General features: G+C 39.1%; 1 protein-coding gene and 1 pseudogene across 16 annotated transcripts in view; both read left to right on the top strand.

Moving 5' to 3' along the window:
* Nucleotides 1-27,729, top strand: part of SRPK2 (SRSF protein kinase 2) — a 249,317-nt gene that overhangs the window by 184,661 nt on the left and 36,927 nt on the right. For all 16 annotated transcript variants that reach the window (XM_070787240.1, XM_019958650.2, XM_070787239.1 and 13 more), the window contains 4 exons: nucleotides 14,205-14,313; nucleotides 14,913-15,000; nucleotides 15,229-15,316; nucleotides 17,762-17,868. In XM_070787240.1, coding sequence (XP_070643341.1) covers nucleotides 14,205-14,313; nucleotides 14,913-15,000; nucleotides 15,229-15,316; nucleotides 17,762-17,868 — 392 coding nt within the window. The remainder of the gene's footprint in view (nucleotides 1-14,204; nucleotides 14,314-14,912; nucleotides 15,001-15,228; nucleotides 15,317-17,761; nucleotides 17,869-27,729) is intronic.
* On the top strand, nucleotides 18,382-25,026 carry LOC109557369 (large ribosomal subunit protein eL8 pseudogene; annotated as a pseudogene).

The raw sequence follows: 27,729 nt of genomic DNA, 5'->3' as shown, positions 1-27,729 counted from the left end.
AGTCAAAAAAGATGTTCATGACCCAGATAATCACGATAGTGTGATCACTGACCTAGAGCCAGACATCCTGGAATGTGAAGTCAAGTGGGCCTTAGAAAGCATCACTACAAACAAAGCTAGTGGAGGTGATGGCATTCCAGTTGAGCTATTTCAAATACTGGAAGATGATGCTGTGAAAGTGCTGCACTCACTATGCCAGCAAATTTGGAAAACTCAGCAGTGGCCACAGGACTGGAAAAGGTCTGTTTTCATTCCAATCCCAAAGAAAGGGAATGCCAAAGAATGCTCAAACTACTGCACAATTGCACTCATCTCACACGCTAGTAAACTAATGTTCAAAATTCTGCAAGCCAGGCTTCAGCAGTACATGAACCGTGAACTTTCAGATGTTCAAGCTGGTTTTAGAAAAGGCAGAGGAACCAGAGATCAAATTGCCAACATCCGCTGGATCATGGAAAAAGCAAGAGAGTTCCAGAAAAACATCTATTTCTGCTTTATTGACTATGCCAAAGCCTTTGGCTGTGTGGATCACAATAAACTGTGGAAAATTCTGAAAGAGATGGGAATACCAGACCACCTGATCTGCCTCTTGAGAAACCTATATGCAGGTCAGGAAGCAACAGTTAGAACTGGACATGGAACCACAGACTGGTTCCAAATAGGAAAAGGAGTACGTCAAGGCTGTATATTGTCACCCTGCTTATTTAACTTCTATGCAGAGTACATCATGAGAAATGCTGGGCTGGAAGAAGCACAAGCTGGAATCAAGATTGCTGGGAGAAATATCAATAACCTCAGATATGCAGATGACACCACCCTTATAGCAGAAAGTGAAGAGGAACTAAAAAGCCTCTTGATGGAAGTGAAGAGGAGTGAAAAAGTTGGCTTAAATGTTGAACTTTCAACATTCAGAAAACGAAGATCATGGCATCTGGTCCCATCACTTCATGGGAAATAGATGTGGAAACAGTGTCAGACTTTATTTTTTGGGGCTCCAAAATCACTGCAGATGGTGACTGCAGCCATGAAATTAAAAGACGCTTACTCCTTGGAAGGAAAGTTATGACCAACCTAGATAGCATATTGAAAAGCAGAGACCTTACTTTGCCAACAAAGGTCCGTCTAGTCAAGGCTATGGTTTTTCCAGTGGTCATGTATGGATGTGAGAGTTGGACTGTAAAGAAGGCTGAGCGCCGAAGAATTGATGCTTTTGAACTGTGGTGTTGGAGAAGACTCTTGAGAGTCCCTTGGACTGCAAGGAGATCCAACCAGTCCATTCTGAAGGAGATCAGCCTGGGATTTCTTTGGAAGGAATGATGCTAAAACTGAAACTCTAGTACTTTGGCCACCTCATGCGAAGAGTTGACTCATGCTGGGAGGGATTAGGGGCAGGAGGGGAAGGGGACGACAGAGGATGAGATGGCTGGATGGCATCACTGGATGGACGTGAGTCTGAGTGAACTCTGGGAGTTGGTGATGGACAGGGAGGCCTGGCATGCTGTGATTCATGGGGTCTCAAAGAGTTGGATGCGACTGAACTGAACTGAACCAGATGTACATCAGTGTGCCTCCACTTAGCACTATTGTCTTTAAATGATATCTCCAGTAATCTCTTTGTTTTTATTTTACTCATTTGATTATTCATAAGACAGTCCATTTGTATTTATTATTTTTAAAATATTGTGTCCTTCATATTATTTTTGACCATTGAACTTCTAAAAACTTGCTTTTCTTCTTTTTGTGTTATGTGACCTTGTATTTGGTTTTTTTTAAAGAAGTTTTAGTTCTTTGATTATAATTTCTTAGCATCTTGACTATACTCTTTTTTGTCCTATTATGCTAAGTAAAATAATTTCACCTATTTTCCTTGTGTTGATCCTGTCAGCAGCCTACTTAGCTCTGTTTACTATACCGTCCATATTCACTGTGACCTATCTCATCAGGCTACCAAAATTCTTCCCTAGGGAAATAGTAATTTTTCCTGTATTGCCAGCACAGTAAGATGGTGGTGTTCTTTCCAATACTGAGGCATAAAAGAGTATTTTCAAGAAGGAAGGATTTAATAATAGCAGTATTCAGTTAAGCCACAGTTTCAGGAAGATGAAGGCTAAGAGTCAATGAATTACTTGGGCTGGGGTCCATAGGGAACCATTAGTTGGGCCCAATGATAGGTCAAGGTAAGGACGCACTAGAGCGAGCATAACAGATTCTTTGGTGAAATTTAGCAGTTAAATTGAGAGAGAGGACTGTTGCTTGTAGGGGTTGAGGTCAGATATGGGCAGGAGAAAGTATACCTCAGAAAGGGTACCTGAGCAAGTTTCTAGGCAGAAGAGAAGATATTTGAGGAAATAAAAAGATATTTGAGATTCTTGAAGAGCCGAGAAGCACAGAATGAAATGAGTGATTTTTGGATGTGGTGGGTTAATCTTGGAAAGATTGAAGGCACATCTTTCTTGCTGAACAGTGGAGGAGGTTTCATATGGCTTTTGGGTTTAGGAGAGTAAGGACAGCATAACGTGTTGTGTAATGCATTGCTCCAAAACTTGGCACACTGGGCCAGCTTTTAATTTTACTTATAAGTTTATGGATCAGGAATTTAGAAAGGGCAAAGCTGAAAGAGGTTTGTCTCTGCTTCATGAAATATGGGGCCTCAATTGACACATTCTCAAGGCTGGAGACTAGAATCATCTGAAAACCCATTATTTGCAAGTATTGCAAGACCAAGACTGCTGATGGGTGTGCCTCTCTGCATTTTTTCCACGTGGCTTGGCTTCCTTATAGCATGGCGGCTTTGGGGTGGTCTGTCATCTTATCTGGTATCTCAGTTTCAAAAGGAAATGTCTCCTTTTCAGAATGGAAGGTGTGTGTTGCTTTATGACTTAGCCTCAAAAATTGCACGTCCATTTCCATTATATTCTATTGGTTAAAAGCACATCAAAAGCCCATCCAGATCTACAAGGAGAATAAGAGTCTATTTCTTGTAGTAGAACTTCAAGGTTCCATAAGAGCCAGTGGTTTGAGAGATGCTGTTGTGACCTTCTTCGGAGAGTACAGTCTGCCAGAAGAATGCCATACGAAATTAGTAAAAGGATGTTGTGCACTTTACATTATGTACAGCTATATTTTGATATAATTACTTAACCATTTTTCCTAAGACATAAATTCATCTAATAGGCTTTTTGTCTGGTGCAGATTATAAGATCTAAAGCCCACTGACTGTATCTAACTTGCTATGTTGGGTACTTACCGTAGGAATACGCACAAGCTGGTACATGAGTTAGGTTTTCTGATGATGATTAAACTGGAAAATGATAATTACTCTTGAATTGTAAAACTAGGTGGGGCTTTAGAATGAGGCTTGGAAAGCAGTTCTGTTTTTCATTTATATGTCAAAGCACTTTTACTTACTGCATTTGTAGTCACTCATCTATAAGACCCATGTTCTTTTCCTGTTTTTTAAATTCCTTTAGAAATAATAAGAATTTGGATAATTCACAATGAATTATTCTTCATTGTTTACAAGAGGTATGACGTACACCTGGGAACATGCCTGTAGTTGTGTGGATGAGTTAGATGTTGCTGTGTGCTGTGATTAAACCTGCTCATTCATGAACGGTAGAAGTATGAAATAACAATAGGTCTTAACTTATTGAAGGAACTTAGTCTTTCAGCTGTATTTTGATGTCTGAGTGTATAATTATGTCCTTTGCTTTTATGTGGACAGGTAAGTGTTGTCAGTTCTTTTATTTTAAAAATATTTTTGTTCCTAAAAGAATGTTTTATTTTGTTTTTAGTTGTGAAAGAAATCTCAATATTTCTCAGGTATCTTCTGATTTCTAAACTCTACTTTTATCCAGTTCTCATTGCAAGATCCTTTGTCTCCCCAGTTCATAATTCAATATATTTTATTTTTGCTTATCCAGAACATAATTAAGAACTGAGAAATGAGCCCCAAGTCTTTGAGTTCACATGAAGTGTCCAAGTTCATGTACTAAGGCTCATGTTTACTGTGGAGGAAACCCCCTGTTAAGATCTCAAATAATGTCTGTTTACTCTTCCTCTGCCTACCAAGCAAGTAAAGATAAGGCTAAGAATAAGAAGGAAGACATTAAAGCTATGAAAATCATTGTAAAACCCGGTGAACATTGCAGCCTTAGCTTGTTTGATGTAGTGATAAATTTTTTTAGGCAGGTAGACTCATCAGGGGTTAAAAGTCAGATTATTATCAAGCTTTTGTACAGCAACATTTGGGCAAGAGGTCAGTGCAAGTAAATTTTATAATACCTTTATTGGAGCAATGGTTGATTCCTCTGTCAAAGATACATTGATAAGACAAATGGCTGTGACTGGCACTGTGTACTTAAACAATAGAAAGTATTGGCAATGGATACGAAGTGTGTCCATTAACTATCTTTAATTGTAAATTCTAAGATTTGTAGAGTATTTATATACTCAGAATACCTTCAGTGAAATTGAACACTTAGTTGTATGTGTATGTTTGAGAAAAAAAGTCCGTAACTCAAATTAGAGAGTCAAGTAAATCTGTAGACTGGACCACTTGAAAACGGCCACTAGCAATCTGATCTGATGGTAACTCCTGTGCATTTTAAGAACTCCTGCCAATAACCCACCCACCCCACCTGCCCACCAGGGTGTATTTAAAATGCTTTTCTCTAAAGCCTTTTTCACTGGATTTAGAAATGATTCAGGACTGCTCTAGACTATAGAATGTAGAGATTGGGCTTTGAGATTCTGGCCTGACCCCCATGATGTGAATTGCATTTCCACTGTGAGCTCTGTTTTCTTTGAAGCTCTTTTCTGTCAATTTTAGGTGTATTTTTTTAAACATTTACTTACTGCTCTAAAGTTACAGTACTAAAAGGAGAAGAAATCTAGATTATTGATCATAAAAGCAGAAGGAATCCTTATTTTTATTTTATGCTGTTTAGAAGCAGATTCTAATTTTGCAAACATATGGAGCTGTTAGTGCACTTCTGCCCCTGAAATGTTTGTAGATCCCCTGATCGTTATGTTCAGCATCTTATGGACATTTTCATAGCTCAATATCTTTCTTACTAGTTCGTAAGAAAGATTTACTTACTTACTTACTTATTTACTTACTTACTACTACACATTTTGATTTTGCAGTGTGACAAATATAATTTTTCATATATGCCATTCTCTTGGTAGTGTTTTTATATGATACAATTTTACATTTAGATTATTAGTTCATTTTTCTCCCATCTAGTCTAAGAGAAAATTATATCTTTAAGGATATCCTGTCTTGTTAAATTGCTTTTCACAAATAATAAAAGTCTGGAATTGTACAACTGCTCTCATGGCTCTTCACAAAGACCATCAGTGTGTCACTTCAAAAAATATGCCAAAATTTTGTTGATGTGGATCTGGTTCTCTCATGACGTTGCAGTCAAATCATGAGCTGGGGCTACTGTCAGCTGAAAGTTTGACAGTCCCAAAGGATCTGCTTCGTTTCCCTGCTCTTGCCTGCTCAGGTGGTTGTTGGGAGGCCTCACAGGGCTGGTCGCAGCAAAGTAGCCAGTTTGGCGGGGGTGGGGAGGGCACCCAGGGTGCCTAGCAGAGAAGCCACAGCCTTATCTCTTGGGAGGTGACATTAAACTTGACTGCTGAATGTCTTGATTCTCTTATAAGAATATTTCAATCTTTGGATAAGTCATTAATAAAAAGGTGAGTTAACTGTCATGTGGCCATTTTGTTTTATGTAGAAATATCAAATCATTGTGTTCTGCGCCTTGAACTAACATAATGTTGTAGATCAGTTATACTTCAATAAAAAGAGAAAAGATGAGTTAGTTTCTTTTCCTTCCTTTTTCACTTTGGGTCAGTTAGTTGTACCATCTTAAGTGCTATAGACAGTACTCTTAACGCTGGCCTCAGTTCAGTTCAGTCGTGTGTGACTCTTTGCAGCCCCATGGACTTCAGCACGCCAGGCTTCCCTGTCCATCACCAACTCCCAGAACTTGCTCAGATTCATATCCATCGTATCAGTGATGCCATCCAACCATTCCATCCTTTGTCATCCCCTTCTCCTCCTGCCCTCAGTCTTTACCAGCATCAGGGTCTTTTCCAATGAGTCAGCTCTTCGCATCAGATGGCCAAAGTATTGGAGCTTCAGCTTCATCATCTGTCCTTCCAATGAATATTCAGGATTGATTTCCTTTAGGATTGACTGCTTTGATCTCCTTGCAGTCCAAGGGACTCTAAAGAGTCTTCTACAACACACTTTCAAGAGTCTTCTTAGATTCAAGTGATTAGATCTCATAGACAGAGCGTGGCCTCTGACTCACAATCTGTGTCATTAGTCACAGTGGGTTTGGGTAGTGGTGAAACAGTAGTCAACACTTATGGAGCACATAATATGTGCCCAGATATGGTTTTGAGAAAGTGAGGTGTAGGGGCAAGTACCCAGAGAGATAATTTACTCAGTGTCACTTAATGAGTAAATGCTACTGCTGTGGTTCCAAGTCAGCATCCCTGAATTTAGGCACAAGTCTGTACAAGTAATTGATAAGGAGGCAAAGGCCTGAAATTATTTGTTGGCCTTTGTATTAACATTTCAAATGTTCAAGGTCTCTTATTCTGTTTACTGCAATCACCGTAGCTCAACTGCAAAAATTATTTCTCCATCTGTCATATTTATCTTTTTAAGGTCATAGATAAATAAGGATCCTTTGTCTCTGGAACATTTGTCTCTGCTCTTGTTTTCCCTCTACAGCCCTCTCCCATTTATTAGTGTTACAGGAAATAGTTGATGTAATAACAGATTAATCTACATTCAAGAGTATTTAAATAAGTTTTCCCTATTGAATCTCCCCCAGTCAGAAGGGAGTTTAGCAGTTGTGTCATAGGCTTCATAATTGCTTATTTAGGGATAGATTTCTTGGGCTATTTTTTATACATTTACACATCCTGCTTTGTGTGTGTGTGTGTGTGTGTGTGTGTCCATGCCACTTTGTGGCATGAGGAGCCACGGGGTCTTATTCCCAGACAAGGGATAAGACACTGTGCCCCCTCAGTGGAAGCACAGTCTTAACCATTGAACTGCCAGGGAGTCCCTGCCTTTTTATATTCAGCATTATTATTAGTGTTTCTACTGAGGTTCATATAATCTCAACTTTACTTTAAATTACTAAGGAAAATAGTGTTTCCTAATTTAAACAAATTTTTAGTTGATATACCCTACAAACATATTTCTTAGAACTGTTATGTATGATATGACTGTCAAACATTAAGAAGTTTGTGTATGATATGATTTTAAAGCAGTAATCTATTTTCTTATTTGTTTTATAACCTGAAAATCATGGTTACTAAAGAATGGTTCAAAAATTTTGTTTATTAAGGTCAATTACAATAGATACTTATGTAACATTGATGAACCATTTACAACTTCTTGTATTGAGAAAATCCATTCTGCTTAAAATGCCAGTTTCTATTTTATATAAGAGTTTTTCTGTATTCATTCACAATTCCATACAGTTAATTCATACTTAAATCATCATAAGGAAAAGGGGTACATATTTTAGCTATGCAGGTCAAGAAGTGACAGTTAGAACTGGACATGGAACAATAGACTGGTTCCAAGTCAAGAAAGAAGTACGTCAAGGCTGTATATTGTCACCCTGCTTATTTAACTTACATGCAGAGTACATCATGTGAAATGCTGGGCTGGATGAAGCACAAGCTGGAATCAAGATATCAATAACCTCAGATATACAGATGACACCACCTTTATGGCAGAAAGGAAGAAGAACTTAAGAGTCTGTTGATGAAAGTGAAAAAGGAGAGTGAAAATGTTGGCTTAAAACTCAACATTCAGAAAACTAAAATCATGATATCCAGTCCCATCACTTCATGGCAAATTGATGGGTAAACAATGGAAACAGTGACAGACTTAATTTTGGGGGGCTCCAAAATCACTGCAGATGGTGTCTGCAGCCATGAAATTAAAAGACACTTACTCCTTGGAAGAAAAGCTATGACCAACCTAGACAGCATATTAACAAGGCAGAGACATTACTTTACCAACAAAGGTCCATCTAGTCAAAGCTATGGTTTTTCCAGTAGTCATGTATGGATGTGAGAGTTGGACCGTAAAGAAAGCTGAGCACCAAAGAATTGATGCTTTTGAACTGTGGTGTTGGAGAAGACTCTTGAGAGTCCCTTGGACTGCAAGGAGATCCAACCAGTCCATTCTAAAGGAAATCAGTCCTGAATATTCATTGGAAGGACTGATGTTGAAGCTGAAACTCCAATACTTTGGTCACCTGATGTAAAGAACTGACTCAATGGAAAAGACCCTGATGCTGGGAAAGATTGAAGGCAGGAGGAGACGGGGACGACAGAGGATGAGATGGTTGGATGGCATCACCAACATGATGGACGTGAGTTTGAGCAAGCTCTGGTCGTTGGTGATGGACAGGGAAGCCTGGTGTGCTGAAGTCCATGGGTCACAAAGTGTTGGACACAACTGAGTGAACTGACTATTTTAGCTGACGGGTGAATACTTTATCATAATAGAAAGAGCACAGTGTTTGGAATCTGGCAGAGCTTGATTCTAATCCTGACTAATGCTTCCATCCTGGGTGATTGTGGACTAGTGTGTGTAACAACCCCCCCACCCCCCACCACTACCAACACACATACACGTTCAGTAGAAATGGTGATAGAGCATCCCAGTGTTGTTTGCCTTAGATGGTATCATAAACAAGAGTCTAGAGTGGGCCCTGAGCAGGTTTTTCATTTATTTCCCCCTTTAACCTGCTTTTTAGAGTTTGTTTCTGAGCATCTGGGGTCCCACCCACATGCATTATCCAGGCCTGCGACAGAGCCTGTCTCCCCTGCCCCAGTGGTTGGAGCCTGTCTCCACCTGCTCTGGGATTGCCTGGTCATCCAGACAGCTCCTCACACCACCACACATTTGGAATGAGCAAGAGTCAGGTTGAAAAATGGCATTCTTTTTTATTATGGAAATTCTCAAACATAAAGTAATTTTAAAGAATAATTTGGGGAATCCCTGCATTTCATCTGTTTAATTGTCTTAAGAAATGACTTTGTTTATGCTTTTTTCCTTTTTAAATTTAAGGCAATTAGCATTTGCTATTACATTGGTTATTATGCTGCTTTAATCCTTTTCTTATTTTTTAAAATTTTTATTGTTTGGGCCACACCGTGTGGCTTATAGGATCTTAGTTCTCTGACCAGGGATTGCAACTGGGCCACAGACATGAAAACACTGAGTCCTAGCCACTGGATCACCAGGGGAGATCCCTTTCCCATCTTTGGTTAGATTTATTCCTCAGTATTTATCTATCTATCTATCTATATATATTAGGATTATGTCTTTGTGATTTATCTTTTTTTAAAATTTATTTAGTTTTTGGTTGCTCTGGGTTTTCGTTCATTCACACAGCTTTCTCTAGTTGCGCCAAGTAGAGCCTTCTCGTTGTGGTAGCTTCTCTTATTGCGGAACTAGGGCTCTAGGTGCATGGGCTTAGTTACTTCGTGGTATGTGGGGTCTTCTCAGACCAGGGATTGAACACATATCTCCTGTATTGGCAGGTGGATTCTTATCCACCGAGCCACCAGGGTAGTCCAAAGTATCATTATATTTTTAACATTTCAGTTTCTCATTGTTTATTGCTGATATCTAGAAATACAGTTGTTACATCTTGAGCTTCTATCCTCCTATTCTCTTACTCAGTAGTTTTAGTAACCTTTTTGTAGATTCCTTCACCTTTTCCTATTGCCATTCAAGTTGTCTATGAATAGAGATATGTTACTGAACACAAGCAAGTTCATGTGCTCCACACAACAGTGAGACCAAACAGACTGAAACAGAGTTTCAAGTAGAGAAAGGTTTATTGCAGGGCTGAGCAGGGAGACTTCAGGTCCTTGTGCTTCAGAAAACTCTGAATTCCCTGAGGGATTTCAGCAAAGCATATATTTAAAGGCAGGGTAAGGCCAGGCTGTCCCAGGGTGTGTGATCTCCTCACGCACAGTTCTGTGGTTGGTTGATGGTGACCACGCCTTAGGCACCAATGAGTCTGGGGGCTACCTGCTCTTGATCATCAAGTAGTTAATTTCTGACATTTGGTGGTGGTTTTAGCATCTGAAAATCTTAGGTATATGCTTGAGGTACTATTATCTGGGTACTTCAGAGAAGAGTTGTGGCACAGGATATAGGGGAGGGGTCTGTCCCAGGAAGGCCCCATAAGGGCCTCTTAGGTTACAGATAGTTTTACATCTCCCTTTCCGTTTATTTTGCCCAGGTGTGCTAACCAGAGCTTCCAGGCCAGTGTAGAATAAAAGTAGGGAGAGTAATCTCACTCACCTTGTTCCTGATTTTAACAGTTAAAGCATTCATTCTTTCACAGTTAGGACTGATGTTATCTGTAGATTTTTCATAGATGTTCTTTTTGTCCTGCTTTGTTGAGAATTTTCATCAGGAATGCATGTTGAATATCGTGAAGTATTTTTTGTGTGCTTGTTGATCTGATATATAGTTTTTGCTCTTTTGGTGTGTTATTTGTGGTGAATTACATCTATTGATTTTTTAATATTAAACAACTTTTAATTCCTGGAATACTCCCTACTTGATCATGATGTATTATCCTTTTAATATGTTGTTTAATTTGTTACATCACCATCAGAGGGCTAAGAAACTAGGGTCAGTGAAAAAAATGATACTTAATATTTTTTGCTAGAAAATAGTTTGCTGAAAATTCTTCCAGGCTTTTGTCTATGAGAGAGTTCTGAACTTTTGATTCACTGTTCAAATTGAACCTGTCTTGTGCTCAGCAAGGAAAAGGGAGTCATCTTTATCCTGGCCAACAGTTCGCCCCAGATAGCTGAGAAGGATAGTTTCAGAATTGTTTCTTTTGAAGCTTTCCTAATAAATGGTGCAGGTAGAGCTTTAGTTATAGTTTTCTGGGTGTGCTTGGGAGATAGGAATCGGAGTGGACTTAAAAATTGCTTAACAATCCATTCTTGCTCGCTTGTATTTGTAATCCAATCTAATATATATTTTTAAAGACTAAAAGGAAAACTTTGGGAAATTCCCTGGAGGTCCTGTGGTTAAGACTACTGCCGAGGGTGTGGGTTCAGTCCTTGTTCAGGGAATTTAAGATCCTCCAAGATGGGTGACATGGCCAAGTTTGTTTTTTTTTTTTTTTAATGAAGAATAAAAGGAAAACTTTTAAGTGATGAATGCATGATTTATAATAAATAGTGTAAGTCATGAAGTACAGTTGTATCAGCCAAACCCCTAAGTCAAGGGAGTCATCCATTGCTGGACCCTTTCTGGTTCTCTACCTGATGCCGTCAGCAGGGTCCTCGTGTGGCACTGCTGTTACCCTGTGCTCCTGTACTGAATGCTGGTGAAGAAGCAGAAGGAGGGGGCCTTGTCTAGCCTTTGACTGTTCTCAGGATTCCTTTTGTGTGGACAGTGTTGTGTAGGACACAGGGTTTCCTCTGCTAGTAGCCGTCATGGTATGTATTGTTTGCTCATTGCAGGGAAGTGGAGAAGAGAACTCATTTTCTCTTAATTCCCTGGATGCTGAGGCAGTTGGTGAGGTCTGCTGTGCGAAGATGTGCTCCACCCTCTTGGCAGACTGAGAGTTACCATTCTGTGAGAGGAGACTGAAAAATGTTTGGAAAGACTGTTGCTTCCTGTAGAAATCAGGAAATTAGGATTTGAGAATGCATGGACTCAGATTTGAAATTGTGTACATCAATTTTCAAAATAAAAATTAGGATCAGAGCTAAGATTTTGTATGCTGCGTGGCAAGGCCAAAAAGAAAAAAGTTAGGATATGTTTGATACTTTCAGTTGTTTTTATATTTTTGTTTTAAGATTTACTTTTATGCCCCTCTTGTTTAGTTGGCCTTTTTTTTTTTGCATAGTATTCTTAGTGTAAGGGCTCCTGAGATAATGGGACCACGCTAGTAATTTCTTCAACTTTCAGTCCTATTGAGAAAAGGAACAGCTGCGCTTCTGCTGTGATTATTACTGGAAATAGTGCCCGTTGACTGTAGCTCACATGAACCCACCCTGGCTGTTCAGGAATTCAAATCTGAAACATACAGTAGTGGTACAGGTTTCTTCTCTTTACACATAATTAAATTAGTTTTAAATTTAGAATCTTTCATGTTAGCGATAATATGCAATTAAATGGTAAATAGCTTTCAATTAAGCTATCAAATGTTCCCGTGTAATAAGACTGGGAAACAGTCCTCTGGGTATTAAAAATGGAATGCATTTCTTACTGGTGAACAAAGCATGCTTTGGAGTCAGACCCAACTTCCAGCCCTGAACCAGCTACTTATGGTCCCTGAGACTTTTGTCCAGTTCAGCAGTGTAGAAATTACACTGTCTGCTCTGAGTGGTTGTAAGAAACAGTAGACATCAGTGTTTCCTAAATACTTTGTGCTGCAAAATGTGTCTAGTTTCTTGACGAAATGGTTTTGTGTGTCTGGAATTTGTAGCATCTTCTCTGCTCTTGGAGGTTCCCAATGTGTGTTAAGACACTGGGCTCTGAGGACCCCTTTGGTCAAGAAATTTACTCTCTTTGTTCAGCTTAGCATTTCTCAGACAGAACTTCTCCTCCCTTCCTCCTTCCTCACCCCTGCTTGCTCGCATTGTGGAAGGTCTGCAACACATGTTTCAGTTTACTTTTGTTTCAGTGGATCATGATTTTGGAAATACAGTGCTTAGCACAGTATCCCTAGTTTACTTGAATAGTATTCAATTTCTTTTCCTCCTTTTCATTGTTAATTTGAATGATTTAAACACTGTTGTGAACTCAGAGCCCACTTGAATTTGGTGTAGCCTTGTATGTAAGTAATAAGACATTTTTTCTTCCAGTTTTATTGAAATAGAATTGACTTAAGCACTGTGTGAGTTTAAGCAGTACAGCCTAATGGCTTGACATGTATATATTGAGAAATGATGACCACAATAAATTTAGTTACCCATTCATTCATTTAATAATTTGTTATGTTTTATTCCTAATTTATTATCTTTCATTTCAGTTCTTCTTTTGCCCCAAATGTTGTTATAGACTTTGAAAGTTCATAGAAAGTTCTTATCTAGTTAAATTCCTGCTTTAATAATTCAACGCAATTTAAATAATGATAACATTTATAATACTTCTTGAACTACTACTCCTGCCCTCCGACAGATATATTGAGGGTGTGGTTTAGATGCTTCCTGTTTTGAGCACGAACCCTAGGCATGAACCGTCCTTACCTTTCTTGAGGGATTTGTAAGAATTCTGAAGATTTAAAAAATGAGAACATCTTTGCAATTAAAAAAGAAGCAGTAGATATTAAAGAATAAAATGTAGAAAAGTTTTTTTTTTTTTTTTTTTTAGGAAAAAATTGGAAAAGATAGAGGAAAAAAATAAAATAGAGATAAAAAGAATAAAAGAGTAATTTTATAATCCAGAGATGTTTGCTGCTAAATATCTTTATTTTTCCAGACTTTTTCTTGTGTGTTTCACCAAAATGGTATCATATTAGGCATGCTACTTTGTACCCCGATCATCTTATTTACAATGCAAAGTGAGGTCATGTAGACGCCTATGAAGCATTCTTACCTCCCCAAGCCCACCTTAACACTGAGTGCTCTCTCTTGCTCTCCAACCTGTTTCCTGGCAGGAGCATGAGGTTGAGGACAAGTGGTGAGAGAAGCAAGTTGTTTTGGTGGGTAAATTGTCATATATCATATACTTCCTTATTGGTATGCAGAACTATGCTGAGTACACATCCTTTGTTTTGGTGAGTTGTGTTACACTGACCCCAAAAGATGTGCATTTAACTTACTGGTTAGAAATGTCCAGAGTTGGAATATACATAGTATATGCACCTAGACTTTAAAACCTCCAGTTACTGTTACGGTGTGTTGGGTTGGTTCATTGCTTTTTTAAGGTAAGTTTTTAAAAAATGAAGAAGCCTAAAAGAAAGACATAGGGCATTTTTCTCCTGATGAAAGATGCTCTTGAAAAAATGTTATATTATTAAACATGTTTCAAATCCAATTTTACTATTTAGAGATTTATTTACTGGTATGAACTGATAAGGAAGAAAGTGTTTCTATTACTATTTTTCTGAAAAAAAAAAAAAAAGAAAGAAAAAAAATTTTCTTTTTTTTTTTTTAAACAATCATAGGTGGCTATCATCCAGTGAAAATTGGAGACCTCTTCAATGGCCGGTACCATGTTATTAGGAAGCTAGGATGGGGCCACTTCTCTACTGTCTGGCTGTGCTGGGATATGCAGTAAGTGCTCCTGGTCGTCTGTGCTGTTGATTCCTGGTCTGGTTCAACATCTTTATTTTATAACAAGCTATTTAAATATTAACTTTCTTCTGCTTTTATATCTGAGACTTATTCTTTGTAATTGCACCACACTCAAGTCATATAGTAATTCATCCATACCAGAAAAACATTTCAAATATAAAATAATAACATATATACCTTTCAAATTCGTGGGTTTTAACTTTTTTTTTAAGCTATGATCCATAATATGAAACTGTCTTCATACACATACACATGTGTAGTGTGTGTAAATTGAAATAAAAGTTTTAGAACAATACTTGATCTTAACCATATGTGACGATGAACTCTGATATTTATCTAGTGTGCCATATTTTTATGAGGACAGAACAGAAACAAAAAGCAAAAAAGATCTACCATGAAGCCACTGCTTAACTCTGGGCCCACAATTTGAAAAGTACTATTTTAAAGGAAAGTATTAAAAGTTTCTATTAATTAGAGCTTATTAGAGTTCATTATAATGTTTAGTTTATTAGTCTAGTTTATTAGTTGTTACAGTTAACACTTCTGCTATTAATATTTTTTAATGTATTTTTTCAAAGGGGAAAAAGATTTGTTGCAATGAAAGTTGTAAAAAGTGCCCAGCATTATACAGAGACAGCCTTGGATGAAATAAAATTGCTCAAATGTGTAAGTACTACAAATACGTGAATGATATAAGAAAGGTTAATGACAAAATTTTACAGAGAAGTTTTTCTGAATTTTACGAAAGTAATTGAATTTATTATTTAGAAATTCAAATACTGAATCTTTTATTTTTTAAAAATTTTCTTTTATTAAAATAGTTTTGGTTGGTATAGTGGAAATGACTTTCAGTCTTAAACACTTCTGTTCTTGAATTTTTCATTCTTTCTCTAGGTTCGAGAAAGTGATCCCAGTGACCCAAATAAAGACATGGTAGTGCAGCTTATAGATGACTTCAAGATTTCAGGCATGAATGGAATACGTATCCTTTCTGACAGTTCTGTTGCTGCTTAATGGCTGAATTAATATTCTAGTTTTTCTTCTCAATTAAAAACAATGTAAATATTTCAAGCACTTATAAACTTCTGTTTGCTCTGCTGCATCACTCTCCACATGAAACCTCTAGTGTCACCGTATTATATGATTTTTGAAAGATGAAAGCTTCTTAATTATAAAGATGAGTTGTTCCTTTTGCTTTTTGAATATGGCAGCCTTCTAGTTTTGGAGAAGAAATGTGTCTTACAAGTGGAGCAAGGGCATCTCATGACCTCTTTTTTTCTTGCTTCTGGTCAGTTGTTTGCACGCTTAGTAGTTTTGGAGGTGAGGCTCAGCAGGGTGAATGGGTGTGGAAGGAGTTATTTTCTCCTTCTGCCTGGGGCATTACTAAAGGATAGCCCAGGAGTGGCAGTGACAGCAGAGTAACCTGTAGCTTAGTGTTGTTGGCACAACTGGAGAGAAGAAATAATGTCTTTAGTTTCCAAAATGCTGTTTCCATATTCTAGTATTGGATCCTCTGAGTTAGCTCTTTGTGTGATTGACCTAGGCAATGCCTTCATTTCCCAAGGTTCAGGAATACTGGACTGTGTATTCATAGTCCTTTGAGGGATGAGTGCCAGGAGTGTGTCAAGAGGGTCTTTTCCTCCTTCCTGACCTTTTATTCTTTCCTTTATCATCTTTGGAACAAATCCAACATTTTGATGTTTGACCTGTTGAAGCTTCAGAAAGCTGAGGGCAAACCCTCTCCCAGCTTTCACCCCAGAATGACATCCTGTTTGTGCATCTGCTGGGTCCTGATTCCTCCGGGAAGCACTCCCCTCACACCTTGTGATTTGAGGAGGTTTTTATATTTCTTCTAGGGATTGGTTTCGAGGACATTGGCAAATTCTGGTGACTGCTGATGTTGCCTCTTCCTTTGCCGTAAGATCCTTTCTGTTAACTTCCCTCTTGATAGATGGAAAGATGGAACTGGTCCTCTGTCCTGCTCTCCAAGTGAGCCTGTTTATGGTAGGCAGGGCGGCCCTTCCTCTTGCATAACATTTGGAATGTTGTTGTTAAAACAGCTGATAGAGAGTTTCTTTGGAGGAAACACCTAATTTGTAGGTCAATGGAGTTGATTTTTGATATATACACTCCAGCGGCTATCAATGCTTTTAGAATACTCTGGTGATAATTTAGAAACCTTGGGCTGTGGCTCTGTGTCTGCTATTAAGTTTAGACCTTGGTTTCCATTTTTTTTTAATGAGTTTGGGATATAGTAAGGAACTTCTCATTTTAGATCATCTATACATAAGTCTGTAGCACATTTGTTTTCCAGTATTGTAGAAATATTTTTCTTATTTTTATTAAAGATATTTAAAGCAATAGTTACTATGATGATGTGGTTTTAATAGATCTAGATATTACATAAAATATTAAATGACCTTTTTGTAGTCTATATATAGGCCCTAAAGGGTTTCAGAGCCATTCATTTCTGTATGAAAGACATGTTTATATTTATATGAGAGACTTTGATGGGACATAGTTCTGGAGGGCCAGTGGTTGACTAGAATTTCTGTTTTTTAAAAAAATGACAACAGATGCCTGAAATTTCATTATTATAGGTTGTTCTTATGACCATGCCATGTCCTAAATTGTGATCATACATTCTTAAAAACGTAATTAAGAATTTGATCTAGTGACCCAGTGAAAGATATTATTGAAGGAAAAGTTTACTGTGTTTGGTAAATTTCTGTTTTATAAAATGTTTTATGTGATGATTGGATAAAAATTTAGGTAGGCAGGCAGGACACTTAAGAGGGGCGAATTCTCTTGTTCTTTCGCTTATGGGTTTCTGTGAGGTTTCAGTCTTGCTCATTTTCGTTAAGGCTTATTGTCAGGAGGAGTGTGCTGGACAGAGCAAGCCCACAGGTAAGTATTGTCGAGTCATGACTCTGCCACCTTTACCCTGTGTCAGGCAGGAAGGGTTCTTTAAACTCGCTGAGGTTTACTTGCCTCATCCCTCCCATTGTTATGAGTACACATTAAATCCTATATGGTACATAGTAAGTATACTTAGTAAATGTTAGATTTTTCTGTTTAGGTGAGAAACAGTAAGCAGCCATTTTTTTCTTTTTAAATTATTTATCTTGGCTGTGCTCGGTCTTCGTTGTGATATGTGGGCTCTGTAGTTGTGGTGCACAGGCTTAGTTGCCGCATGAGGGATCTTAGTTCCTGGACCACGGAACGAATCTGTGCCCCCTGAATTGGGAGCATGGAGTCTTATCCATTGGACCACGAGGGAAGTTCCACACTTTTGTTGTTATTGATAGTATTGATGTTACACTTTATAAAGAACTAATTCTTTTGCCAAGTACCACAGTGATTCTGCTTTTAGTAAGTGTGTCACTCCAGGAAATGTATCTAGAAATGATCCTTAACCCTGTCCCAGATGTCTGCATGGTCTTTGAAGTGCTTGGCCACCATCTCCTCAAGTGGATCATAAAGTCCAACTACCAAGGCCTCCCAGTACGTTGTGTGAAGAGCATCATTAGACAGGTGAGACTTATGACCTCAAGCCCCATCCTGCATATACCTAACTGGTCAGCCTTTCCACACAAATTACTGTTTGTTTGTTTAAAAATATTTATTTATTTTGCTGTGTTGCGTTTTAGTTGAGGCACCCAGGCTCAGATAGCCCCAAGGCATATGGGATCTTAGTTCCCCAACCAGGCATTGAGCTGGCATTTCCTGCATTGGAAGGCAGATTCTTAACCTCTGGACTAATAGGGAAGTCCCAAATTACTGTTTTGTTTTAAATAAAAATAAAAAATACATACACAGACACATATCTCCCATTTTAAAGATACATATATTACAGCGCTTAACACTGTGAACTTGTTAAATCAATTTTATATTGATATTTACTTAATGATAAGCTATTCTGTCGTATGAAGAGAGTAATATGTAAATGTAAAACACACGTTTCTTTTGGTATCTGAATCTTTTTTCACATAAATGATTCAGTAAAATAAATTGTTTTATCCAATATCATTTACAAAATGTTCCACTTAAAAGATAAAACAGATAGCTCTCTACGCCAGCCCTTCAAGATGCCGAAGGGAAAGAAGGCCAAGGGGAAGAAGGTGGCCCCGGCCCCGGCCATGGTGAAGAAGCAGGAGGTCAAGAAGGTGGTCAACCCCCTGTTTGAGAAGAGGCCCAAGAATTTTGGCATTGGACAGGACATCCAACCCAAGAGGGACCTCACCCGCTTTGTCAAATGGCCCCGCTACATCCGGCTGCAGTGGCAAAGGGCTATTCTCTATAAGTGGCTGAAAGTGCCTCCTACAATTAACCAATTCACCCAGGCCTTGGACCGACAAACAGCTACTCAACTGCTTAAGCTGGCCCACAAGTACAGACCAGAGACAAAGCAAGAGAAGAAGCAGAGGCTGCTGGCCCGAGCTGAGAAGAAAGCTGCCGGGAAAGGCAACATCCCCACCAAGAGGCCACCTGTCCTTCTAGCAGGGGTCAACACTGTCACCACCCTGGTGGAGAACAAGAAGGCCCAGCTGCTGGTGATCGCTCACGATGTGGATCCCATCGAGCTCGCGGTCTTCCTGCCTGCCCTATGCCACAAGATGGGGGTTCCCTACTGCATCATCAAGGGCAAGGCCTGGCTGGGGCGCCTCGTCCACAGGAAGACATGCACCACCATAGCCTTCACACAAGTCAACTCGAAGGACAAGAGTGCCCTGGCTAAGCTGGTGGAAGCCATCAGGACCAATTACAACGGCAGATACAATGAGATCCAATGAGATCCGTTGTCACTGGGGAGGCATGTCCTGGGGCCGAAGTCAGTGGCTCGCATTGCCAAGCTGGAAAAGGCAAAGGCCAAAGAACTGGCCACCAAGCTGGGCTGAGTGTACACTATTGAGTTTTCTGTACATAAAAGTAATAAGATTCTTCAAAAAAGAAAAAAAAAAACAACAACACAGATAAACATGTAATGTGTTGTTTTTATTTGCTATTTCTTAGTATTTGGATGAAGGGTAAATGAAAGATAATATAAGGAATGCTTAAGTTATGTAGGGAATATTTGTACTTTTGCCTTGACAAAAAAAAGACCCTTCAGTTAGAATCTGTTTGAGTGATGATACTTAAGCAGATGTTTATAGAATGGAAGTATCCACATATGGAAGATCTCCTTCTGATTAGGAATGTTTCCCAGATTCAGTTTTCTGCATGGAACATACCAGTCTTTGACTCATTGTCCTTAAAGCCTAAGGTAGGAAAGTTGTAGATATGTCTTATTCTGGATTACCTATTCTGATGTAATGGATAATATCTGTGGCTATTTCTGCAGTGTAAGTAATATCAAGGAGGTTGCTTGGTTTGCTTGAGAAGAGGACTAGGTGGTTTGGTTCTCTTTTTTTGGTCCCATGGCCTAAAACTTGAGCTAGATCTGCCTGAAGATTCTATACCTGAAATATAGACCTTGATCCAGAATTCTTAAATAAGAAAAGAGTCAGGGAATGATTCACAGTTAAGGAATTGTGAATTTTAAGATGTGAGTGTCTGAAGAAGAAGCTTCCTGACAGTTGTAGAGGTATTTGCATGTTGGCATATGTGTGTAGGTTTTTAAATTTTTAAAAAAATTTGAACCTGAATTTGTTTTGTTAAAAGCACCCTAGATACTGCTTTTGAAATTGTGTATAGGACACTCTGTTTATTCAGTATGTTGTTCATCTCTTTATTTACCTTTGCCTTTTTTGTACTGCAAATTGGCAGTGTATCTTCTAACACTGTAGATGGTACTTGAGAAGAGGGGCTATACTGGCTTACCCGGGAGGACTGCACTCCCACACTGTAGTGTGCGTGTGCGTGTGCCTGGTGTGGATCCATGGGTAGCTTTTGTTTAATATATCTGTTCCCTTGTAGGTTTTAGATAGTAGCATTTTAACTCATTATTTTAACATGCCTAACATCTCAAGTGAAAAAAACAATAACTTTCCTTTGATTTAGACGACGATTCATGTTAAGGGAAATGTTAATTGGAGTTTTTTGATCCCCAAATGTCCCTTTGGTATATATAACTATTAGTGTCAAATCTAAACTTTAAAAAAAGAAATCTAGTTAAAATTTTGAAAAAATTTGTTATCTAATGTAAATTTCCTACTTTATCTCTGATAAATCCTGGAAATCTTGAAAGATTTACATATTTTTTATTTTGATGGAAGAAAAATGCCCATTTATTTTTCTTGTAGTTAAAATTAAGAAAAAATGCACATTAAGAAATAACTTATTATTTATGACAATTCTAATTTCTAAATATGAAGTTAAGAAAGCATGTGAGTATAGTTTTTTTAATTGGAGTATAATTGCTTTACAGTGTTGCATTAGTTTCTGCTGTACAACAGCCTGAATCAGCTATACATATACATATATCTCCTCCCTGCTGAGCCTCTCCCCCCACCCCTGTCCTGCCCCTCTGGTCATTACAGTGCACCGAACTGAGCTCCCTGCGCCGTACGGCAGCTTCCCACTAGCTGTCTTACACGTATGGTGTATAATGTCAGTGCTACTCTCTCAGTTCCTCCCCCCGCTTCTTCCCCCACTGTGTGCACAAGTCCATTCTCTATATCTCTATTCTTCCCTTCAAATAAGTTCATCAGTACCATTTTTATAGATTCCTATATATGCATTAATACACAATATTTGTCTTGCTCTTTCTGACTTATTTCACTCTGTATAACAGACTCTAGGTCCATCCACATCACTACAAATGACTCAGTTACCTTCCTTTTTATTGCTAAATATGTACATCTTCTTCATCCATTCATCTATTGATGGGTATCTAGGTTGTGTCCATGTCCTGGCTATTATAAATAGTGCTGCTGTGAACATTGGGATACAGGTTTTACATATTTTAACAAAGTACATAATTTCAGAAATAACAGCTTGAATGTATATCACACAGGTTCTGTCATCCCCTACTGTTGCCTTAGGTGTCACCACAACTTAAGCTTGGCAGTGTTAGGAGAAGATGAATTAGCAGAGGAACTGTCAATATTTATTTTGTATTCCAGAATAGAAAACCAAAATCTTGCCATTCTTAGCTAATAAAAGTGTCTCTAAATCTAAATAAATTGTTCTTGAAGTGTATTGAAACTTTAATGCATACTTACTGAACAAATGATTTAATGAATGTAATCCTCACTTTAATTTATGTACACTGCTCCTTAGAGAGTAAGAACTCATGTAGTATTTTATTGGTCTAGAATAATTTCAAGATGGAATTTTGATTTTATGTGGTCTGCACTTAGTTCTTGTAGGCATTGTTAATAGAAGCTTTGTTTTGCTTTAATTTGACCCCATCTTTAATTTTCTTTAAGAAAAATACCATGAAATCTGGATTTTTTCCCCCTCTAAACTTATATCTCTCAAAGTAGTACATTGTTATATACCCCAGGCAATAATCTCTCTGTCTGAATTCCCTTTGAGTCATCCTCTGGGCTCAGTACTTTTGATTCCAGGAGGATCCTTTCTTAATAGACCCACTCATCTCTGTCACTCCCCAGGATACAACAGAGTGGGCCAGCTTTCTAATATTCTTTCACTGTGCGGCCTCCTTCACCTCCAAAGTCCAGTGTGGCTAACAGTGTTTCACTCATCGCTGTTGCACCCAGCCCTCTCCCCTGGTCACCTACCATTGATCCCTTGGGGCCATGTATGTTTCTCGTGGTATTCTTTTTGTTTCCAGCACCACCTTCCTTGGTGGTCCTTATCACCTCACCTTTTCACTTCAGTTTATTCTGTTGACAGTTATTGTCCTCAGTAACACTTCACTTTAATAATTCATATCCTTATGTAGAAACCTTTAGTGGCATTCTGTTGCATGTTCTGGAAGATCAATATTGTTGGCTTTCATGAAGCAATGTATAGAGTGATGTAGAACTTGGGTGTTGGTGTCAGAAATAATTCTATGTGTCCTTAGGTTTCTGAATCCATGGATTCCACCAACCATGAATTGTAAATATTCAGGGAAAAAATTCGAGAATGTTCCAAAAAACAAATTTGAATTTGCTGTGCAGACAACTATTACATAACATTTACATTTTATTTACAATTATTTCTGTAGTAGTTACATTGTGTAAAATACTGTAAGTAATCTAGAGATGATGTAAAGTATGTGGGAGGATGTGTGTAGATTACATGCAAATACTGCTGCCCTTTCACCATAAGGGACTTGAGCATCTGGGGCTCTTGGTATCCTCAGGGGAGGGTGGATGTCCTGGAACCAAACCCCTGTAAATTCTGAGGGAATTTACAACTGTATACGCTACTCCAGCTAAAGAACTTTGGCCAAGTTACATAATCTTTTTAAGCCATAGTTTCATTATGAATAAAATGAGAATAATAATGGTACCTTCATTATTATTGTTAAGGTATAAAGGGATATTGCTATTAATAATTATGAATATTTGTTCAGTGCTTACTGTGTGCAAAGCATAATTTTAAGTACTTTGTAAATTTTAATGTATTGAATCCTCACAATAAGCCTGTGATACTGGGTTTTTGTGTGCTTTTTCTTTTCTTTTTTTTTAAGGAAGTGGAACCTGCGGTTCAGTAATTTAGCCCCAGTCAAGAAACAACCAGTGTTTGTGGTGGAGCAGGAATTCAAACCCAGGTAGTCTGGGTTTGGAGTGTATGTGTTTACCATTTTTCCAAGCAACAAATAATATTTTTGGACTAGTACACAGCTCATGTCCAATAAAAGTTAAACCATGGCTCTTCTTGTGAACCTGTTTAAGGTCTTCTACCATCTGATGAAAGTCCATGTTTCCCTTACAAACCCTGAATCAGCTCTTATTCCCTGGCAGGTAAATCTTTCCTTATTGATTAATTAATTAATCGTCTTTTAAATAGAGATTTGTTAGTGTCCTTCAGATACACAGTTTCCTTTCTAGAATCACCCAAATTAGAGTTTTCTTATGAATATTCAGAGATGTCCCAAGCATTTATAAACACACGCTGCTTTACCAGGATTTTTGTACATGATTTTTTTTTACTACTTTTCTCTAGGTTATTTAGAGAAAGTGCTTACTTTGCCATTTTTTTAAGCACCACATCTTTGATTCATTTCTTTTGTCCTAGTCTGTAGAAAATAACCATTCTTTATTTTCTACCATGTTTATAAAGACGCAACCAAAATTCCACTTCTATGACAAGGCTTCCCATACTCACCCATTAAGAGTGGTATTTCTTCCCTCCCCGGGGAAGTATGGCTGCAGCCTGCACTTGGTTCTTTCTTAATGATTGCAGAGCCTTATAATGTAAGCTAATGTTTCTTACCCCTGGCACTATTGACATTTTGGACTGGATAGTCCTTTTTTGGACTGGATAGTCCTGGGGCTTCCCAGGTGGCTCAGATGGTAAGAGTCTACCTGCAATACAGGAGACCTGAGTTCTATCCCTGGGTCGAGAAGATTCTCTGGAGAAGGGAGTGGCAACCCATTCCAGTATTCTTGCCTGGAGAATTCCAAGGACGGTGGAGCCTGGCCGGCTGCAGTCCATGGGGTCGCAAAGAGTCGGGCATGACTGAGCCACTCACACTTTCACAGTCCTTTTTTGTAGGGGCATGTCCTGTGCGTTGTAGGTTGTTTAGACATATATGTGGCTTCAGCCCATTAGATACCTGTGTCAGCCGGCACCACCCCAACCGTGACAATTAAAGAATGTCTCTGAGCTTTGTGAAATACCCTCAAGGAGGCAAACTTTCCTTTCACTGAGAATCATTGCAATAGTGGGAAGTGTGACGAGTACAGTTAAGTTTTAGCAATAGATTTAATTTCAAACTCTGACCTTGACATTTGCTACTTTGTGACCCGGATCAAATTACTTAGCTTCTGTAGGCCTGTGTCCTCATTAGTCACATCAGGATGATAATACGTAATTTGTGGCTTTCTTGTGGAGATGAGTTTGGAGGGATTGCTGATAAAGCTTTTGGCATAGTGATCAGCACAGGATAGCTGCTTTGTCTGCCCAGCTGTATTGTGAGCACCCTGTGTCCCCAACCATGTGTTATGGGTTCCATATCTCTTTGTAGCTTCCTTCATGTTGTAGGCAGTCTGGAATGAGAGGTTATCTTTCCTTAAATGAAGTAAGAAATGTATGTTCCTCTTACTGTACCAAGTGGCTGACCTTTCTGTGATCTGACGGGCTTGTAGATAAACGTTCCCACTTAGTTTTGAAATGTCCCAGCATAATTGAATCACTTGCTTTTCCAGGGTTTACCATACACTATTACAAATCCTTTGATCATTTTTTAGCTGTCCTCATTTAGTCCTGGTGACCTTGTGCAGGGTCGGGAGGGGCCATCCTCTGGTGGTGATGGTGAGAACACCCCCTTGCTTCCGCCCAGGCTGCTTCTCTGACCTCAGGTGGGGTCTATTCCCTCCCACCCCCAGCTTTCATTTCTTTTTCTTTTAGAATCAGCTTTATTGAAGTCAATTTTATGTTTAGCTTTTATTTCTAAAGCTGAAAGAAGAAATGGTGCTATGATGGCAGTATTTGTTATTTGTGGTGCATTCAAGATATACCAAAGTGATGGGGTTCTAAATACTGTTGCTGTTCTTTAAACACAGCTTTTACTTTCCTATGTAATCGAAAGGGTAGCTGATATTTTACTTTTTAAAACTTTATGGTTTAATTCATTGCCCTTTCCAGAAACCTTTTGAAGAAGTGGCGGCTTACCATTAAATGGGGCTTGGTAAGGGCATGGTGACTTTGCTGTGATACACAGGTACAGCGTGTAGCCTGGGATTTTTGAATCATTACTCTTTCAGTCATCATGATTATCACAAACATGCATTATGCTCTTGCGGGCACTCCCTGTTTTAAGTGCTGTCTTTGTGTTATGCTGTCTAGTCCTCACCACAGCCTTAGGAAGCTAGGGGTGTTCTTACCTCCACCCTGAAGGAGGTATTAAAAGCTTCTCCAGGTTCCACAGTTACTGTGGGAATCAAGGCTGGAATCTGGATGGTGTGATCCAGAGTCCATGCTCTTGACTGCGGGCTAGTATTGTTAAGGAATGTCTACTCAGGAAGATTTGAAGCATTTTACATTATAGCATGTCTTGTGAAAAGTGTGCATTCATGTTTCTGGAGATGGTCTACTTTTACATTAATAGTGGAAGTAGCAATTAGATCATTTTAAAGTACATTACTTAATTGGTGATATGTACTGCAATATGTAAGCTAAGGGACTTTCCAAACGCCTTGCTTTTTCAAACCCACCTTCTGGGGGGTGGCTCACTTTGCAGACAAAACCAAGAATCAGGTCCCCACCCAGCAGGCTGTTATCATGAATTTGTCAACACCTGTTACTTATTTACCATTTAAATGATCTCACCGGTCCTGCTTATCAATGAATTCATTATGATCAAGCCAATATTGTTCAATTTTTAGAGTAGAAAATTGGTTGGTAAGCATTTTTATGCTCTTGGATTTGCCCATGTGGTAGTACAAATGATTCTCTACTAACTTGAATTCTCTTCCTCAGAGTGCTGGGTATGCAACTCAGAAATTCAGGGAAGCTGCTCCCTTCAAGGGAATCGAGCCCCTTCCCCAGCTCATTCCTCTGCGCTGCTGCAGTGCTAGGCAATGTTTTATCTTTTGTCCTGACTGTATTCAGAAGTTAAGTACAGCTACTTAACTTTCTCATTAATTTTCGCTGTCCAGAGTTGGAAAGAACAAGGAGCAGGGAGATTTCAGGACAGAGTGGATGAGGAAAGTGTCCGTGGCTCTCGTCGTCGGTGATTGTGGCAGGTGTTCCCCACACTTCTCCTTCAGTCTAGCATGTGCTTGTCGGAGCAGCTTGTAGCATTTACCTCCTGTCTGTCCTCTGTCCTCGTGAGAAAGAGAGATCCTCTGGGAGCTTTAGCTTTCCCAGGAGTGAAGCCTCTGGCTTGAGGAACACTCTCTGCTGTTGCCCTCCATGTCCACAAGGACCAGTGTCCCCGTGTGGTGCTGTTGCCCTGGGCGCTCCCCTGCACGGCCAGCCCCTCTGCTGCTGGTCGGGTCTCCCTGGTGCTGGTTACGAGGCCTTGCCCATGTCATCAGAGGTCACCCCCTCTCCTTGCCCTGCGTCCTTTGTTCTGGTGTGGCAGAAGAAAGGCGCCCATATTGTGACCAGAGTCAGAAGAGAATGTGCAGAATTGCTCTTGTTCTGTTTCTCTGTTCAGTTTAGAATTTAGGGGGAAGCTTTCTGTGGGTGGTGAGCAGACCCTGGGAGATACATTCAGGTGAAACCTCCATGTTATTCTCAACTTACTCCTCCCATTCTGTATGTGACAGGACCGATTTCTAGCACACCGAGGTGGAAAGGGAGTTAGTTTATGTTGTTAACACCAGTAATAAATGGTCTTTCGCATGGTTCATAGGTGCCTAGACAGAAATATTAGAGACTGTCCTAACCAAGTGCCTTATTTTATGGCTGAATTTGAGGTCAGGGGAGGGAAGAGACAATCTGAGCCATAGCTAGTCAGTTCCTGAACCAGAACTGAAATCTCCTGGCTTCCAGCCCAGAGCTCTGCCTGCAGGCCTGCACTACTGCTGCCTCACACGGAGAGAACCAGCCCCTGCCCGTGGGGTGGGAGCCGCCTCCCTGGAGTGGCATGCAGCCTGTTCCTGGCCCGTCTGTGATTACTTGACCTGGGGTCTCATGATGGAGCAGATGGCAGCGAGGATCTCTGCTGCCTCCTGCTGATGAGGCCAAGTATGTTTTTTAGGCAAGAGATATACACGTTCTGTGGTAAGACAAGGGAGATCTATCCTTGAGTGTGAAATTTGATTCATTGATTGTTTTTTTTATTGTTATAATATTTGGCATAAATGTAAGATTGCCTATCATTTTTTGATTTTTGATTTTGGGATGCTTTAACTTCACTGGCTGAGAACAGAAATGCTGTTTTTGAAAATAAAATAATTCTTATAGCTATGTATTTTAAAAATGTATCAGTATTCATTAAAAGAATCATCAGGTAGATCCAATTCATATTATAGATGGGAGAAATGAGACCCAGAGAAATTTAATAAAAGACTTAGCGAAGTTATGTTTATTAAGTCAGTATCAATACAAATCTTCTGACTTAGTTCATTTTACCATTTAGTTAGAGCTTCTTGTGAGCTAGACATTGTACTGTGAAGTTTTCATACATTATTTCTAATTCTTCTCACATTTCTGTCTAATGGATAATGTTCCCCCTTTTATAGATAAGAAAGTGGAAGGTCAGGCAGCTTAAGTACCTTGCCTTGTGAATGAGTGATTGAGAAGTAATGCAGGGGTGGTCTGAGTCCCAAGATCATGATTTAACAGTGTTCCATGCTGTCTCTTAGCTGTTTTCTTCAAGATTTGCGT

The sequence above is a fragment of the Bos indicus genome, chromosome 4 (assembly GCF_029378745.1).
Source record: "Bos indicus isolate NIAB-ARS_2022 breed Sahiwal x Tharparkar chromosome 4, NIAB-ARS_B.indTharparkar_mat_pri_1.0, whole genome shotgun sequence".
Taxonomy (NCBI): domain Eukaryota; kingdom Metazoa; phylum Chordata; class Mammalia; order Artiodactyla; family Bovidae; genus Bos; species Bos indicus.
This window is presented reverse-complemented; position numbering and strand designations above follow the sequence as displayed.